This window comes from Ochotona curzoniae, unplaced genomic scaffold (genome assembly GCF_017591425.1).
Source record: "Ochotona curzoniae isolate NIBS_2020 unplaced genomic scaffold, NIBS_Ocur_1.0 contig_3190, whole genome shotgun sequence".
In the NCBI taxonomy this organism is placed as follows: domain Eukaryota; kingdom Metazoa; phylum Chordata; class Mammalia; order Lagomorpha; family Ochotonidae; genus Ochotona; species Ochotona curzoniae.
In genome coordinates, this window is record NW_024465751.1 from 11656962 (window position 1) to 11677324 (window position 20363).

Here is a 20363-nt window from a genome sequence, read left to right on the forward strand (position 1 = left end):
TTATTTCTATTCCTCAGCCATAGGTTTCATTACAGATCCTAGGTGACCAAGCTGTTAAAAGGAAAGTCAAAATTATCTCAGATCAGGTGTTTTTACTTAATCACTGTATAAGCAAAGAACACAGAACATTACAAAAATTGGAAAGATGGAAATACAAGTATCTTAGTTTTAAAGAATTACAACAGTTTTATCAAGCGTTGAATTACAGGGCATCGAAGTTCTATCATCACAGCAGAAATAATATTTTTCAACATCTACATAAATAATCGATTTCTTACCTAAGTAAATTCAACTACTCCATGGTTACGCTATTAATCAAACTAGGCAGTTTCACAGATATTTAAAATATAGGCCAATTTTAGACATATTTCTGTATGTTAAGGATTAATAATAGTAACAGCATTACTTTCCCTTTCTGATTTCCTTTATTTTTAATTGGAAATATAAACCTAATAAAAAGAGTTAAATAATACACAAATATTTTCTTTGGCCTTCATATTCCAGGAGGGCAGGAACTACATTATGAGTCTAATTTAATTTCTATATAGCTGTTCCCTAATAATGACTCACAAATGTTTCTTAACGAATATTATTCTCAATCAGTGTAGAGGCTAAATGCAATGGGGAAATGTATAATTTGCATTTATATAGAACCCTGAGTAAAAAGATATCAAAGCAATTTGAAAATCTCATTTGTGATAAATTGCAATATGAGGATATGTGTTGGGTTAAAAAAAATGATAACATCTTATTTCAGTATTTTCAGGTTTACTAAGTACTTTTTCAAATATTTCCTCTTTAAATTCAAAGTAGAACCAGATTTTTTTTAATCTCCATCTTAAAGACAAGGCAACTAAGTCATACTACAGGCTGTTGAGTAAGTCTAAATCCAAATCATTATGATTTGTGAGCTTCAACATATAATTTTTCTCTGTGGCTAAGTGTTTTAACACAACATGAACTCTGAACACAGGCACTGTCCCTTTCGCTTGAAAAATCTGGTAGCATCTCCTACTCTTCTGACAATGTTCACTGGTTTTTACTGATCATTCACCTTATAACCACCATTAGGAAACACCAAAAAGAATCTAGATTAACACATAGGATATATAATCACCATTCATAATTCACTATATATGAATGACTTAGGAGAGAAAGTATGGACACTGAAATATAAATATATATAAGGACAGGATGAGGTGAAAAGTTTTATCAAAGAATAGTGTATACGGTATTCAAGGATGAAAACAACACTGAGCCACAGTGTATATATGTGAAGAGGCTTACACCAAATATTTGACCTGAATCTTAAATGAGAAACGAGCTTATAGCTTCAGCAGGCACAATAAACATAAACATTAACCTCTCCCCTTAAACAAACTGAAAACACCACAGTGAAGTTCCAAAATTTAAGTTAATAACAGACTTGGGAAAAGGAGGAAAATATAGTGGGCCAAGGGTTCAATGGTTTTTAAAGAATGGACACTACAGCAAGCAGCTCCACAAGAGCTAAGGAGATGGAACTGTTCTTGTTTTACTACAGAGTCACAGTGGTATTACATTTGGGTTTAGAGGGTGGCAACGCATACAAATCAAGGCAAGAATTTTAAGAATCTTACAGGTATCGTTGAAATATTACCTTCCCATAATCTACCTCAACTTCTTGCTTTTACCTTCATGTTAAAACCAAAGAAACTATTCTATAAGAAAACAGAGCAATGCGTTCCAAATTGACCAAGCTTATCATGCTCCAACTTTCCTTTCCCTCCTCCAATATTAATGCAGCTGGGATCAAGCAGGGAACAGACCTAAACATATGGAGAGAAAAAGCACATGCCAGCTACTGACCATATACAAACAAGCCGAGTTCCTAACTGTGAAGAGACAAAGACCATCAGACATTGGAGGAGAACACAAGAGAAAACCACCAGAGCAACAAATTCGACAGTTGCAGAAGTAAGTGAGACTGCTTGGGTGTGCTAACGGTATAATAGGCTAAGCCTTGGACTGCGGTGCTGGAACCCCATACGGGCACCAGTTTATGTGCCAGCTGCTCTATTTCTGATTTAGCTCCCTGCTTCTGGGCTGGGAAAGCGGCAGAGGATGGCTCATGTCCTTGGGACCCTTCCATACTAGAGACCCAGAAGAAGTTCCAGGCTTCAGATCACCTCAGCCCCAGCTATTGGGGTCATTTGTGGAGTGAGCCAACAGACAGAAGACCTCTTCTCTCTGTCTCTCCCTCTCTATAACTGTGCCTTTCAGATAAACATTTTTTTTTTTAAATAATGAAGTGAGAATGTTCAAGAAACAGATAAACATTTGAAAAACACTTCAACATTCTTATAATTGCAAAGAATTACTGTCTTTAACAGAAAGACAGAATTACAGAAATACTGTCTTTAACATAAGACAGTATGAAAAAAAATACAAGAACAGGAAAAAATGTACAATGAGTTTAAAAGCCGGCTGAGCGAAAAATTAAAAAAAAAAAAAAAGGGAAGCAAAAATAAAAGAAACATTTCAGGACATAAAGCAGAAAAGGCGTTTACGAATAGTTAAACAAATCTTTCCGAGACAGAAGGAAACAGGTAAATGGGTTACAACATTATCGAAGAAGTAACAGCACATTTCTTAACAACAAAAAAAAAATTCCGGAGACTAAGCTAGCCCCGACCAAGGCCTCACGGGATTTCCATTCATTAAAGACAACAGAAAATTTTTAAAGTTTAAGAAACAACAGGATAATCACTGAAGTATAAAAACTAATCTGGTAGGGCCCGACAGTGTGGCCTAGCGGCTTAAGTCCTCGCCTTGAACGCGCCCGGGATCCCATATGGGCACCAGTTCTAATCCCGGCAGCTCCACTTCCCATCCAGCTCCCTGCTTGTGGCCTGGGAAAGCAGTCGAGGACAGCCCAAAGCTTTGGGACCCTGCACCCGCATGGGAGACCTGGAAGAGGTTTCGGGTTCCCAGCTTCGGATTGGCGCAGTACCGGCTGTTGCGCTCACTTGGGGAGTGAATCATTGGTCAGAAGATCTTCCTCTCTGTCTCTCCTCCTCTCTGTATATCTGACTTTGTAATAAAAATAAATAAATCTTTAAAAAAATTAATCTGGTATTAGCTTTTTCAAGGTATGAAGTAAAAACAATAAAGAAATCATAGACATATAAGCACAGTCAACAACAGGAGAGGAGTTGTGCAGTTTGGGTAACTGTACAAGGCAGTGTAGGAACAAGGAAAGCAACTTTCAGAAGAAAATGAATTTTCTAATGCAAATATTATAAGGTTTAGAGATGGCAGTAGGATAAAAAGAATAATAGGGGCGTAACTGTCGTCATCCTCAACCGTGAGAGTTAAAAGGGAACCACTGAAATGGTCTGCCAAGAAAGTGGGGTTCCTTCCGGGAAAGATGTACTGCTCTGCTTTTCTCCCCTCCATGTAACTTTCCTCCTAATGTGGACACTGCAGAGAACCCCAGGGGCCAACGTGAAGCTCTCTTTCTCTCCTCTTCCCTCTCTTCTCTTCTGTCCTTTCCTTCCTGTCCCATCTTTCTTTCCTCATCATGGCCTCACCAATCCCATCTACTCTCATTCATTCATTTAATCCCGTCTTACAGTGACTGCAAACTGTTCAGCTTGCCTCCAGTAACTTGGTGCTTCCATTTGGACAATTCCCAGATCAAACTTAGTATCCCTGCAGCAGAACTCATTTCTTTTCAAAGTTGAACATCTCAACTTTCCATCAGTCTGTCACATCTGAAAGTGAGACCACCACTCGTGAGGTTGTTAAGTCAGAAATCTAAACCATCTCCAATGTCTCCCTTTCCCTCTCCTCCACAGCAAATCCATCATGGGAGGGTTGTTTTTTCCCTAAATACCACCAGAATACACTCTAATTTTTCCCACTATTACTATTTTAGTATGAAATACAATTGTCTATCTACTATTAGCCCAAAGAAAATAATTTTTCTGTTCCTAATCTCTCTCTTCTACAAATTACTTGCCAAAAAATAGGAAACTTTTTGGAAAAACAAAGTCCCATCAATTTTTGGTTTAAAGAAATAAAAAAAAAACAAAAATAAACTTCAAAAGCTTACCAATGCCATGATGATAAAATGCAAAGTCTGTGTGATGACAGTTCAGACCTATATGACTGGATGTGTGTCACCGATGTATTCATTACACTCTAGCACAAACGTTAAGCCCTCCCCCTGACCACCCATCTCATCTCAGGGACCACTTCCCTTCTTCTTAAGTGGCCTTTCTCAGGGTACAGGGGAAATGCATAGCTTGTTCATCCTCATATTCTCAGTGAATGACATAAAGCTGGTGCTCAATAAATATTAGTTGAAACATGTATATGAAAAAAACTCACAGCAAGGCACACAATAATATCAACAGAAGAGCTAAAAACAGAAATATAATTTGTAATAGTTGAAAAAGAGTTCACATAAGAGATTTAAATTTCGCTTTCATTCAACCATGCGATAATTATGCGCTCAGTGTCTGTTATAAACTGAATCAAAACTGAAAAGCAAAGATGAGCCCTATCCACTGGGACTAGTCAATAGGGAATATATGCACGCACATGAATGTAAAACAGAAACAATGTAACGTAGCTCAAGGGGCCTGGCAGCGTGGCCTAATGGCTTAAGTCCTCACCTTGAACGCGCCCGGGATCCCATATGGGCACCGGTTCTAATCCTGGCAGCTCCACTTCCCATCCAGCTCCCTGTTAGTGGCCTGGGAAAGCAATCGAGAATGGCCCAAAGCCTTGGGATCCTGCACCCATGTGGGAGACCTGGAGGAAGTTCCTGACTCCTGGCTTCGGATTGGTGCAGCACTGGCCATTGCACTCACTTGGGGAGTGAATCATCGGTCAGAAGATCTTCCTCTCTGTCTCTCCTTTTTTCTGTATATCTGACTTTCCAATGAAAATAAATAAATCTTTAAAAAAATAATAGTAATAAAGTAGCTCAAAACTGGGGATTGCTTCTACTTCATTTCATATGCTCCTGTAAAAAGTTGGTTTAGACACTGATATTTTTGTATAAGTTGATGGAAGCTATATCCAGCTATGTTTGCTGTGATTAGTTACATGTGGAAAGCACAACAGCAAAGAAAGACAAATATTTTCCTTTTGACTTACAGGTTATTCCAGTAACTGGCCATCTTCATATGGAGAACATTTTTGTTTGTTTGTTTAACAATAAAACAAGATAATTTAGGATTCAGAAAGTCCATTTTAAAACACTAAGCAACAGTATCCTTTACAGCAGCCTCAAACGTACCTCATTTTTTGTTTAGCTTTTTCTAAGGTTTCCAGGTTCTGCAGAACCTGTCTCTCTGGCCATTCCAGAGGATTGGCTTCAGTCAGATTCGAGGAGTCGGCTTCCTCTAGACCAGCTTCTGAAGAGAAACAATTACACAGGAAGTATGGAAAATATTCAGCAAACTTAGCTTGCTACATGACAAAAGAGTAATTTGTCTACACCAGACACGTACGTGTGTAAGCGCTAAGTAAATACTGAGCTCAAGCATCTAGTAAAGGCCTCTCTGCTGCCTGATTTGTGCAAAATGTCACAGAAAAGCTTGCTGGAAATGAAAATAAAATACTCCCAAACAACAAATACCATGCACTAGAATACAGAGAACTGAATGAACATTATGAATATGAATAAAAACATAAAATTACTATTTTTAGTGAGATGAGTTTTAAATGAAAAAGAAGCAACTTTCTGAGAACATATTGGATACAATATATGATTTTCACACCCAAAACAGGAATTAACATAAACAGACTAAAAAAATGCAGATTTTTAAGGAAGACATTGCCTCATTCTCAAAAGTATAACAATCAAATAATAAATAACTTAAAATGATATTCTCAGGTAAAGGTTATTTTAGAAATAATTCTCACTTATCTACTAAATAAAGACATCTTAACATACATATCTGTAAATAATTAACATTGAATATAATTTAATGAAAAACAAAATGAATGTAAAGTGTACAGATATTTTAGCTAAAATATTGCAGTGAAATAAAGACAGTTCTCACACTGGATTCTCAACAAAAATCTAAAGAAATAATTATACAAAAGAAAGAAATGTACATAATTATGCATAAGAATTACCCATGAGAAGATATTCAGCATTCTTCATTTACTACATGATATAAAATGTATAGATTAGACATATGTGTCTGCTAGTCTTATTAGGAATTGATAGTTCATTCAAAGTGTTCCTGTTTCCTTGGAGAAGTTGGGAAATTGACAGTGCCGTAAGGGGGCATTGTGTACTAACTAGCTTGACCGCCACTAAACATGCAGGATGGATTTAATTTTCCTTGCTTTATGAAAACACAGCTTATACAGAAATGCACAAATTCCAATAGTTTAGAGTAAGACCATCAAAAAGGATAACGCAGAAACCAACATACCAAACAGGCTGAATGAATGATGATTCAGAAAGTCTGTGTTATTTAAAGGATGGGAAGCATAGCTGATGTTAACTATAGGTCATTACCATTTAAACTCATTCAATGAATCTGGTTTCATTAATACATCCAGTAAGTTATAATACTAATAGCCATTATAGATACCACACTCAAAAAGCCACTAAGCCTAGAAATAAAAAACTTACCATTCAACATATTGGAGGTTTTAATTTTGTCAATCTGTCCTAAAACTGTTTTAGGGATAACAGCATCAAAACGAGCTAAAAAGCGTTCTCTTGTCAGTATTAACAGACTTCTGAGTTCATCAGCAGAAACCGCTTCAGGCAGATTTGCCAACTTTCTTCTTTCTGTAACACAAACCACATGTCGAGAAGCGAAGAGATGTAGTATTTGTATGTATCTGTACTCCCAAGCAAAAGGAGAACTTTCAATAACTGCTAAATACACCTCGACAATGACAGATTTTCTACCATTGCCTATACGTACAATGCCATGCTACACTTAAGTAGCAGCATGTTGGACCCAGCACGGTATCATAGCAGATGAAGTCCCTGTCTTGCATGCGTGCCAGGATCCAATATGGACACCAGTCCCTGTCCTGACAGCCCCACTTCCCATCTAGCTCCCTGCTTGTGGCCTGGGAAAGCAATCGAGGACGGCCCAAAGTCTTGGGACCCTGCACCCATGTGGGAGCTCCTTCCACCCAGAGGAAGCTCCTTTCTCCTGGCTTCAGATCGACTCAGCATTGGCCATTGCAACCACTTAGGGAATGAATCAGCAGATGGAAGATTTTTCTTTCTGTCTCTCCTCCTCTCTGTATATCTGAGTTTCCAATAAAAATAAATCTTAAAAAAAAAAATAGCAGACTGTCACTAAAGTACTATTGCAATAATGGGGGCGAAATATTGGAGAGAGGGGATGGAGAGGATGTATTTTTCTCAGGTTTATTTCTCAACTGTGTCCAACTCCGGCAGGAAGTGCTGCTGTATTTCGCCCATACTAAAAGAAGTGCAACATGAGAAAGAGATTTAAAAATTAACAAATAGAAAACAGCTCAGCAGAAACAAAAATACTGCAGAGAACAAAAGACAGTCTGCTAAGGTTAATATTCCCATGTAACAAGAAGATATTAAAATAGGCCCAGAATGTTTTCATAAAAGAGCAACAAACAAGAAAGTATCTGGGAGTGGGCATTCGGCATAGCATTTAAGTTGTCTCACGGGATACTTGCATCCAGTTGCCAGTGTAGTTTGCTGCCAATGCATGCCATGGGAGGCAAAAGGTGATGGCAAGTCTTGGAGTCTCTGCCACCCCTCTGAGAAACCTGGGTTGAGTTCCAGTTCTTGGTTTCAGCCAGGTAAGGCCCTGGCTGTAACAGACATCTGACAAATGAATCATTAAAAGGAAGACACTTCTCACTCTTGCTCTCTTTCAAATTCTCAAATAAAGCAATAGAGAACTATATGATTTTTTTAAAAATAAGACTATAAATGAGAGCTCCAATTCTAATATATATATATATACATATATACACACATATGTACACACACACACACATATATATACATACATATATATATATAAAAGCTCTAAAATAAATGAACTGGAAGGCCCAGCAAATTGGCTCAGTGGTAAAGCCTCGCCTTACACATGCCAGGATTCCATATGGCATTGTTCATGTCCCAATGCCTCCACTTCCTTTACAGCTCCCTGCATGTGGCCTGGGAAAGCCTTGGGACCCTGCACCTGTGTGGAAGACCCGGAAGAAGCTCCTGGCTCCTGGCTTTGGATTGGTTCAGCTGCAGCTGTTGTGGACATCTGAGGAGCGAACCAGTGAACAGAGGACCTTTCTCTCCATAAATATGCCTTTCCAATAAAAATGAGAATAAATAAAATGAAATGAACATAGGAAAGAAAATTAGACATTCTGCCTATGTATGCCAGCGTCATTACGATGGCCTATCAGGCACATCGCTGACGGCATGGTAGGAGATATATATCTACGATTCACAGTCAAGGTTCCAGGGAGGAAGAAAACAACAACAACAGAAAACCACCAAGATCTCAGCAAAGGATAAGAATAGCATGAGATTTATCAATAGGCATACAGCAAAGACGATGACAACAGAACAATGCCTTCAAAATTCTGAGAGTAAGCAATTTTAAAATTTCAAATACTATAAGCTGTCAATCAAATTATTTTCCAACATGCAAGAAACCAAGCATATTTGTCATTCAAGAACTTCTGCTGAAGAAGCTACCAGACAATATACTTCAACAAAAAGATGGAATAAGCCAGAGTAAAGAATTAAAGGTCTAGGATAAATGACATTCTAAAGGTAGAAGAGCAGCCACAGAAGAGTTCTCCAGGCTGTCAGCAGGTCTAAGAAGCAGTCCGTTCATGGAGGAGCAACAATGGAAAACACTGCCCTGCAAAACTACTAAGGAAGCACAAAGGCGCCGATGCGCTCTAACAAATAGTGAATGCTGATGCTGTGGAAGTGACAGGAGTCTCGGAGCCTCTGCAAAACATACTTTGTCCATTTGGAAGCGTAAAACTTAAAAGAAGATCTGATCATCTTCATTTGTTACATGGTTCAATGCACGGACTTATAAAGTTATAATAATGCTTAGTAAATCACTGATTTAACCAGAACTCAGGACGTAAGGGAAAGCGAATATGTGTGAGGACACTTAAGGCTTTGGCCACCACAGATACAAGTTAAGCTAGTGCCTGAAATGGTAAATGAGGAAACAGTAGAATGCATACACTGCTTAGAGAAATGGAGCAAAGGCCAGAAGATCCAGCTGGAAGAGCGGGCGATTGCTCTCTACACACACACCGACAGGTGAGGAGTCGGGAGGGCAGGGCCTTTTTCCAACAGCATCTGCTTTCCAACTATATCAATATAACACTTTGATTAAAAAACATGCCATTTAAAAATACTCACGGACTAATAGCAAGTTCTCCAAAAATAGGAGGATGACCTATAACCTCATACAAAGTTCAAATCAAAAAACAGTTCTTGTGAACTCACTGCCTGCCCTGCACTGAGCCCCACCGTGAGACACAGAAAATTAAAGCATACTACGTTACACTGTGCAAGATCAGTACACAAAGAGTGGAAGGCAACGGGCTGAGAAGGCGCCATCCCGCCTAGAGGTTCCCCTGTTGAATGGCAGCTTTTTTTTTAAGATTTATTTATTTTTATTACAAAGTCAGATATACAGAGAGGAGGAGAAACAGAGAGGAAGATCTTCCATCCGATGATTCACTCCCCAAGTGAGTGCAACGGCCAGTGCTGCACCAATCCGAAGCCGGAAACCAGGAGCGTGGGTGCAGGGTCCCAAAGCATTGGGCTGTCCTCTACTGCTTTCCCAGGCCACAAGCAGGGAGCTGGATGGGAAGTGGAGCTGCCGGGATTAAAACCAGTGTCCATATGGGATCCCGGCACGTGCAAGGTGAGGACTTAAGCCACTAGGCCACGTCGCTGGGCCCTGAATGCCAGCTTTATGACACATTCTTCTATAAAATTCCATCTCACCAGCATGGCTGTTGGTAGGCTTTCCAGATCCAACCCAAGATAGTCACACAAGATTTCTGCAATCAAGGAACTTTAGAGATGACCAAATGGAAAATGTAGCTGAAGCAGTGGTAAAATCAGAACTGTGATATGTCCTGCTCCTAGTTTGCATCCTCAGAAAATAAAAGCTGCTCTACCGTTCTTATTTTTGCACAAACTGCTAAGACTCATTTTGAAACGTATCATTGGTTTGCTTTCATCTGAAAGACCTGTAATGATTAATGAGCTTCAGAAACTACTAGCTTCCACCTTTTTACTAATACTAAAAATACACTCAAGTCATGAACTTAAACCTGCATTTATTAAAACTGCCAATTTTATCATACTTTAGAGAAACACTAAGAATTCATATTGACCTTAATGACTGAAAAATAAGAGAAAACAGATGGTGTTTCACTATGAAACAGGGTAATTTACATAGTCATAGGAAAATCTCTACACAATGAAATTTGCATAAAAGTAAGGAATATACATTTGGGTGGAGAATATTAAAGTAGAAAAAGCTTGCCGTGTTCCTGAAGAGGCTCCCAATAATTAAGGATTCATCAAACAAGAACCAACAAGAAAACTATGAGTTTCTGCAGACCGAGCATCAGTCAGGTTTGCACCAGGTTCCAGAATTTTGCTAAATGCCTGAGGGGAGCTCAGAGTAGTGATCACAATACTAAAAAAAACAAAAAAAAAGAAAAGAAAAAAAAAGAAACACCGCTCTTCTTCTAATATTTATCTTGCTTCATACTAAATAGTCTTATTTAAAGTGATTTGGTACTAAGCTTTTTCTCGAAAAATCAGTGAAAAAATATATTTACATTTACAAATATAAAAATGTACAATAGTAGAAAAAATACAAAACATAAAACTAAAAAATAGGGCCCAGTGCAATAGTCTAATGGCTAAGATCCAAACCTTGCCCACGCCGGGATCCCATTTTGGTGCTGGTTCTAATCCCGGTGGTCCCACTTCCCATCCAGCTTCCTGCTTATGGCCTGGGAAAGTAGTCAGGGATGGCTCAAAGCTTTGGAACCTTGCACCCGCATGAGAGACCCAGAAGAGGCTCCAAGCTCCTGGCTTCGGATTGGTGCAGCTCTGGCTGTTTTGGTCACTTGGAGAATCAATCAACGGATTGAAGATCTTTCTCTCTGTTTCTCCTCCTCTCAGTATATCTGGTTTTCCAATAAATGTTTTGAACAATAAATCTTTTTAAAAAGTAAAAATTATAAAAATTATAAAACTTATAATGATTAAAATTATTATAACCAAGTTATAAAAATAGCCTTTCTAAAATAATGGCATTAGATATAATTTTCAAATAAACTAAAATTATGGTAAAGCTAATACCTAACAGATTGCATTTTCTATGTTATGTTTGAAAAGCAAAATACCTCAAGCGTGCCCTGAGTCAGCACACTTCTTTTTCTAACTGTTCTATCTCAAAAGTAGTGAGAGTAGTAAGATAGGAAATGTTAACTCAATATATTGCTGATAATTTTGAAGAAATCCTTTTCAACAAATCTTATTTTGCTGCAAGAAATGCAATCTTTATACCGAAGTTGAATCCCTGATTACTCTTTGCTTCGTTACAATTCCAGCTATCTTAATACATTTGTAGTTTTTCCCATGGTACGAATGAATGAACTCTAAATACCTCAACAGACTTTTGTGCCATTTCTCTTATTTGGATATCACCGAAGTAGATACTTAGATATGCTTACACTAGTACTTTTGTTTAACTGTCATTTTCCTCTGCCTTTGAGATTAAAAAAATTGAACAGCTGCTTCTTTGCTCCTACATTTTTAATCTACTTTCCACTCTCTAGGTAGAAAGCACTTACATCACAAACGGATGGGGCAGGTCACTAGTTTGAATTAGGATAGACGGTTTCAAATCATCAGTCGTTGCATGGATATTCCCAGAGCTGACGTTGGGGCAGTGAGCAGGAAAGCCTTTCTGGGTTTCAGATCCCTGCTGCCCTCTGCCCGGGGCACACAGGCTCAGCGCTTCCTGACTCCCTTATGTCCTCCTCATGCTGTAGAACTTTCATTCACACCTTGAGGCGGCAACCTCATGGTGGCTGTCAGGATTTCCGGCCCACTCAGCCAGCAGGGCCCTGACATAGCATCCCCTTCTCCCCCTGCTTCGGAGAGCTCCCAGCTCTCCTGCCCTGACAGTGTTTCTGACCGCAAGGCTGAGCAAGAGAGGTGAGGATGAACAAGTAGAGATAGTGAAGGAACTGAGTTATGAAAAACTGTAAGAGGCTTATGCCAAAGAAATTGGGACCTGAAGGGTTTTGGGCAAGAATAAAACAAAGTCAAGGAGTGAATAATACTGCTGGCAGATGTTTGTAATAAACATTTACATCCCACAAAAATACTGTTTTTTCCAAATATTTTTTTCTTGCTTTTAGCATGCACTACTTTTATTTAAACAGATCTGCTTTTCTAATCATATCTCCCGTGAATGAACATCATTTTCTCAAGTGAAAAAAAAAATCAACAATTGCAGCTCAAGAATACACAGTATGAATTTACACACTGGAAGTTTAAGATCCTTACAAGAATAACTGAGACTAAGTTTTCTAAAATTATCTTCCATTGCATAAGCAGGCTACTAAGTTTGAGATATTTCGAATATTTTTTTAAATGGTAGTTTTTATATAGTCCTAATGTGCAACTGATCCAATGGCTGACAACTATAACAATGACTCATAACAGTAAGCTCATAATTACAGCAATGAACTTAGGAGTGATAACAACAATAACAATAATAACAATACAAGTAAACTCTTAGATTATGACTCCTCAAAGAGCGTTAATATCCCAAATAAGAAAAGCTCATAAAGTCAATTTTTCACAGTACATGCAATGTGATCAGTTACTATTGATGGTCATGATTAAAGTCTAAGAATCAATGCTCAAGTTAGAATATTAATTTCACTGGACTTTCATTTTCCTCTATTTGTAGTCTCTTATCTTCCTGCTACCAAAATTAATATATATTAATTCTACGAAAATATATATTAATTCTACATTGGTTAAAACAATAACGTATCTTTTTCAAACACATAGCTTAAGATAAATATGAAACACAAATTTTAATAGGAAAATATTTTTACAAATGTTAACAGTGACGTACACAAATAAACAGCAATCTTCTGAGTCTGGTGAAAATAAAATTGCAGATCACTTCTACTCTACCTCATCTCTGTCAAGAGCAGTTCTGTAACAAACAGCATCACTCTAAAACAACACAGAAGACAAGGTGTGCAAATGAGGACAGCTTACATCGAACAGGCCAGCTTCCTACGCGAGGAGTAAGCGCACCAATTGTTACTTACTCAGGTATTCTTTAAAGACCAAAGCTTGAACACTAGCTAACTGTTTTTCTCTTTGTATGATCTGGTCCCCAGAAAAATGTGGAAGTGGTAATAAATCAAAAGGAAAATCTGAAAAAGAAACAAAACATTAATGAAGTTGTACAGCAACAATCACTGTTTAATTCCTAGAAAATGGAAATACGCTACGACATGATTTAAAAAAAAAAAAGATCACTTACCTCTCTTGATCTTAGGGATTTTAAGATAACAATTAAGCAGAAGAACACAAACATACTAAATTACTCTGCATTTCAAACTTTAACATGATTCTTAGATAGTGGGAACTGAAGTTAGCAGAAATAGAGATGGAGATAGCACCTGTCTGCAGTAATACACAACCCCTACTATCCTACCTTGTACAGTCTCTTCCACAATGAAGCTAGGCTAGACACGTGTGCTGGATGCTCCAAAGATAGTTCTGACTGAGCCTCTTCCTTCTAGGGCTTACAATAACTGCAGAATCTGCTGGAAATGTACCATTTTGAGATAAGGAGGGACTGCCCAGAACAACTTGGCCTTTGTTCTAGACCCTCCTGATGGATATTACATCAGAGATAGTGCAGAACTGCTCGGAAAGCCTGGATCGGATACATCTCTCTGCTAGAAGCAGATGTCCTGCAAAGCTGTGTCCAGTGAATCGTAGCAGCCAGGAAGAGTCATATTTTAGGGTTCCTCAGCTGTGGTTCTATGGGCTCACATGTGGTCAAAACTTCATCTGCCCTAGGAAGTTCCCTTGAGCCTAGAGTGTCCATCCCAGAATGAACTGTACCATTCTTCTGTCCTCTACTATCTTTTGGTCAGTAGTAAATTCACTTTGGATAACTTGTGGATGGGCATGCTCTGACAGCCAACATGGTAACCAGAGCATGGCTGACCTACACAACAGCTCAGGTGCAACGGGTTCAGCTATCTGGACTGTTGCTCCCAGTGGATGGCCTGGTCATTTTTTCTACTCTCCACATTGTGGCCATGGCCAATTGAGACCGTGCTTCATACAATGCACAAATAATGTATGCTTTAAAATGGTATGGCAATCAGCAGCAAGTGTGGGAGCCTGACTCATTTTCACATGTTGTGGATGCATCTCTGGGAGCTTGCAGCACCCTTCAACTGTCACAGGGAGCACATCTGTTACTCAAACCACAGACACATGTGCAACAAAAAATGATATAATGACCTTCAGTAATTTTCTACTGAACAAGTTAATCAATTTTCTGCCATTAGTAGGTATAAGTCACGAAAAAACAGTGACACTGAATGACTTCTATACTAGCTCACAAAAAGCCTTGTGATTTCTTAAAACAACTGCTCTAAAAGAAATCTGAACTCCTGTAAGAAGCCGGACTACCCTGAGATCACAATATTGTGAGAAAACTCATGCTGCTCATGGGCAAGGTCTTTTGGAAGAAAATCAGGGCTCATCCCTTCTAGTCATCCTGGCCCAAGCACTAAACGTGGTGATGAGGAAGCCATCTTGGACGCCACGCCTGGGGAGTGTGCACATGCCTGGGGCCCCACCTGCATGTGACTCCAATCACATCGAAGAGCTCAGAGCAGAAACAGCAGCAGCATTCACTGAACTCACAGAGCCATAGCAGGAATAACGAGTCGTTGCTTTTACAGTACAACTGGGTGGTCTGGTAAACTTAGTGCTTAGAGACAGAAGGGTAATAAACAGAACATGAGGCTTCAAAATAAAATTTTTAAAATAGATTGTAGAAAAATATTATGTGTCTAAAGTACAAAACAGCAAAAAATTGTTTCTGAAGCAAAGGCCGATCTATTGGATATTTCTGGGCATAACTTAAAAAGAACCAATTCTCTGCACTTTAAATTCTAAACATGTGCTATAATATGGTTAAAACAAAAAAACATATTAATAAAAGAAAAGGAGTTTTGGGATTACAAGCTTATTAAACTAGGCAATTTTTTTCCGCTTAAAGCCACGTAAAAGTTAAGTATATTTACAAACAAACTTAAAAATGTTTTTCTATCCAGTGTTCACACTTACTCGGTTTGGCTTCTTCTCTCTTGCTCTGCATCTTCCCATGAATTAAGCTGAGCGCAAATGAGCCACTGATCTGACTGGCTGAGTGTATCAGTGTGGCTTTACATCTTGTATTGCCATCACCCTGTATCAAGAGATAATAGCTCGAAAATTCCCCTTTCACTTCAACATCTGGAACTAAGGAAAAACAAACAAACAAACAATTATCCTTCAGTATGGGAAATTCCACATACCACACAGCAGGACCATACAATGTCTTAGGGAATTGAATAAATCAGAGCAAGCCGACACATGGCTAACGGCAGTCCACGTCATGGAGGAGGCTGCTAAAATCAAAGCATCATAGCCAAACTAATAGTCACAAAGTATGAACATTTTATTTTAAATTACGACTGCATTCATGACTGGTGTTATGGTATAGAAGTTAAGCTGCCATCCGCGAAGCTGGCATCACATACAAGCACTGGTTCAGGTCCTGGCTGCTCCACTTCCCATCCAGCTCCCTGCTAATGCGCCTGGGCCCTTGGTCCCCTGTGCCCATGTGGGAGGCCTACAGGGAAAACTCCTGGCTCCTGGCTACAGCCTGGTCCAACCCTGGCCACTGAGGACATCCGGCAACTGAAACAGTGGATTGAAGACCCCTCGGTTTCTACCCTCCCTTTCTCTGTAACTCTGCTTTTCAAATAAAATACATAAATCTTTTATGAAAAAAACACTCATTAACTTTTGATGTTGCTTACTAGAGTTTCACAACATCTTTCTTACATAACCCCATTCCTTCTCTACTACTATGTCCAGATTTTATTTCTTCACAGTGTGAAGAACAGACTCCAGCAATCACAGCTCCATTGCTGGGAGCAGAAGTGTGGCGATATACTTCAGAGTAGCAGTGCGCATCTATGACGCACTTCACAAAGGAACAGGAGCATTCATTAATCTGGTTGTCAGCGACGTGAAGGTCAGTCAGGACAGCTTCTGGCATACTGGAAAAATAGCAGCAGAATCCTCACTGTTGAAGATGTCAGTACTTATTGCCACTGCTTCTTAAACGTCTACTAAGTGAAAACAGATTTTTAAAACAGTATACATCTACAATGTCTAATATCTGGAGATGAGAAAACAGCAATTAAAATTTGAAAGTATCTGAACAATTTGTAACAGTTCAATTTCTCAGTTATTACAGAAGCTGAGAAGAATATTGGGGAAAATTCAGAAAAAAAAAAAAAACACACACATTTTAAATTCTAGGTACCCTCTAAAGGGCTCTAGAATAGCATCCCCAGACAGTGTTGGAAGCGAAATGAAGTGGGGAGAAGAAGGCATGTGAAAGTCAGCCTGAGGAGCAGTGAGATGGCCTGGTCCCTCCCTATTTCATTCAGACAAATGACTGTCTTTCAAGCCGAGAGGAGAGGCTCACTCTCGGGAGACAGTGAAACAAGGTATCTACAGCCCAGGGAAAAGAAGGCAGGCCAGGGAGTTGGAGTTCTGGACTGATTATTAGTTAATCTGAGTCAGACATGGGAACAATTTTTCTGCCAAGGGCTATTTGGATACTTACAAGATCATTCATGAGTCATACAAAATGATCAACTTAAAAATTGGCCCGCCACAGACATATTGAATTTCAAGTCCTGCCTGTGGTTGTCTTGGTAAGGCCATCACAAAAGCTTTCCCAGGCCTTACGTGGCCTGCAGGCTCGCCGTTCTCCATCCCTGATCTAAGAGAGCATTTGAATATTGCATGTCATGGCTCTTTACATTCCTTCTCCTACAAAACTTCCTGATTTGTGGAATCCAGATAGCTGAACTGGGCCTTCCTTTGGAAATATAGCCACCACTAGAGGACAGACTGAAGAATCTCAACACCACGTGGGTATGGAGGGAGGTGGAGGAGACATGAGTAGTAGTCAATTGATATCTTAAGATAAAATGAAGATCACAGTCAATAACCTCTCATCAAACACCATTTTTCCAACAAGCCTTTTAATACTCTAAATATAAAGAGGTAACCCAAAATTTTGAGACTTCAAGGAAGTTTTCCAAAATGAAAACCAGACACCAGAATCGATACGAAAAACAATTTACAGGAAGACAAAACAAGGTCTTAAAAACAAGTTACAGACAGCAATTAAGATGACTAAAATCACCATAAAAAATAACACATTCATAAACAAGGACAGACAATGACTATCGCCTGTGTAGAAGAATTCTGAGTATGCGTATCATTAACTACAAGCACCATGCCTTGCAGTTCCTAGACACATTTACCGTGGATAACCAAAATTCTACACCCTTCAACTAAGCTCTCCCAATGGCACCTCCCCACAGCTTTTCCACTGCCATTTTATTCTGTTTCTATGAGTTTTGGCAATTGTGAGATAAATAGCTGGAATAGGTGGAAACTTCAGAAGATGATGCATATTTTTATAATACAGATTACGGTACCTGCATGGAAGCACACTTATCTCCAAACACATCAACTGTATATATTAAGTGTGTAGCTCTTTGTATGTTGATCATATCAATATCTAAATACAGCCGGTTAAGAAAGAACTCATGAGAATTAAACTTAATTAAAAATTAAGTGTTTCAACTTAACATTAAAAATTAAGATAGGGTCCAATGCGGTAACCTAGTGGCTGAAATCCTAGCCTCGCACACTCTGGGATGTCCTGTATGCCAGTTTCTATTCCCGGCTGACCTACCTTCCCATCCAGCTCCCAAGCTTCCCAAGCTTCCCAAGCAGCCGAAAATGGCCCAAAGCCTTGGGACCCTGCACCTGCATGGGAAACCTGAAGAGGCTCTGGGCTTCTGGTTCCTGGTTTTGAATGGACTTAGCTCTGGCCGTTGTGGCCACTTGGGGAGTGAATCAACAGATGGAAATCTTCCTCTCTGTCTCTGGTCTCTCTGTGTATCTGACTTTCCAATAAAAATAAAATAAATATTTTTTAAAAATTAAGACATAAATTGTAGTAGTAGATCTACCAGAATATTGAGCAAATTGAAAAAAGAACTGAAAATAGAAAATAGCACACACATCAGAGAAAACAGAATGGTAATATCAAGTAGGATTTTATAACATTCCAGGGGAAATGCTCCAGCGCTCCTGCCAGGAATGCAGAATGGCACTAATCTTCTGGACAACAACGTTAAAAGTTAGGAGACAGAAACACCTTCCACCACGCTAAAACAAAACGGTCTCCATCCTAGCCCACCGCAAGAAAGCATGAGCATAGAATCAAACTTCTCCAGCCACACAGGGTCTCAAATTGTTTCTTTTAAAGTTGTTCTTTCCCAGGAAAACTTTAAAGAATGTGGCCCACCAAAATTGGGGAATAAATATCTGAACATAAAGGCTACAATGAACCAACAAAGAAAAACCAGAAGAAATCATGATGATGAAATGCAACTTTTGTACCCAAAAGCCACAGAACAAACCTAGAGAGTAAAACCACACAATCCCATGGCCGAAGATCTGAGAGACTTCCTAAACATACATAGCTGATAGAATAGTATGATCCAAGGTTGAATTGTGAGTACTAGCCGCACAACCCTAACATCAAAAACAATGAATGCTAATCTAAAATTAACACAGGCCACTCTGAAACAACAGGGAAATGAAGACTGAAGGAATAGTGAAAGCAACCAAGAGAAACGGAGCTGAATCCTCCTAATTCTCTAATGGTTAGTCAACTCTTACACTTTAAAGAATGGCAATATAAGTAGCTGAATTATTTGTAATTGATAATAGTTGGTTCTAGAGAAGAAGAAATAAAAAGGGAAATGGCAAGAACAGCTCACTTTCAAAAATATTTTTGAAACGTAACTGCACAGAAGAAGAATGAAATTTACCCATGTAAACAATTTCACAGCTTTTCCATACATTCAGAGTTGCATGACCATCAACACCATCTAATTCTAGAGCATCTGTATTTCTCCAAAAGAGAAACCCCACATTCACAAGCAGTAACTGTTTATTTCACAAATCTCAGAACATCTTAAAACATTCTTGTTTAAATATTATGTACCTATGGCATTGCGAAAACATTAAATGCAAAAATAAGCATTCAAAATTAAATTTACTCATAAGGAACAGAAATTACAGACATAACAGCATTATATATTAACTAACACTTCTGATTACATTTCTTCACTTGTACTTACAAATAAAGTGGTGGATAATGACAAAGGCAAAACTGCAATTAAAGGAGAGGGTCACTGGAAGAAGACAAAGGACTCATTAAAGAGATGTGCACTCGGTCATTCTCTGAATGCTATGCAGAAATTCGGAAAAGCATAAAAGTACAGAAAGAACACAATGAAATGTAACAACAGGGAATAACCAATAAATAACAATACTAAGTAATCCTTTTCCACCACAAGGACCACTACCTCATGACCCCCAAAGCTATGATATGTGGTACATGACTAAGGTTCAGTAATGTTGACTAACTCATAAGACAAGTCAAACGATCCAAGTAGCCACAAAGTGTGAGCATTCATCGTGGGAGGTTTCTTGGAATACTGATAGACTAAAAATAATAGAGATGACACCAAACTAAAGAATGGCAGAAAATGCAAAATATTTTCATAAGAAATCACTTGAAAAATTCTTCAAAATAACCATGGGCAACCGAGAGGATTCATTTCCGGGCTGGCTCTTCCCAGAGCCTATATAAATGTGTCTTATTGAAAAGTCACCGTTCTTCTCATATCAACCATCAGTGTTGACCCCTGCAAATACTCGCACCGCAAGAAGCTGCCCCAGGTCCGCTGTCTTGTACACGGGCAATCATATCTGCTCCTGACTGTCCCAATCCAAAGCTACGCCACAGGTAAGCGAGAGTTACTTCTTCAAAAAGTTATCTGTGTCTCTATTTCCCTTAGGCTTATGTTGGGAGCCAACAGGAAGGCAGGTGAGGTGATTTATGAATGCATTT

The 20363-nt window shown here is 38.9% G+C and overlaps 1 protein-coding gene across 1 annotated transcript in view; it reads right to left on the reverse strand.

The window, feature by feature from the left end:
- The window catches only part of LOC121155893 (MDM2 binding protein), a 64361-nt gene that overhangs the window by 18870 nt on the left and 25128 nt on the right, over positions 1-20363 (reverse strand). The window contains exons 12-15 of the mRNA XM_040979365.1: positions 15428-15601; positions 13378-13485; positions 6644-6805; positions 5291-5408 (exon numbers count right to left, since the gene is read on the reverse strand). Of these exons, the coding sequence (XP_040835299.1) occupies positions 5291-5408; positions 6644-6805; positions 13378-13485; positions 15428-15601 (562 nt within the window). The remainder of the gene's footprint in view (positions 1-5290; positions 5409-6643; positions 6806-13377; positions 13486-15427; positions 15602-20363) is intronic.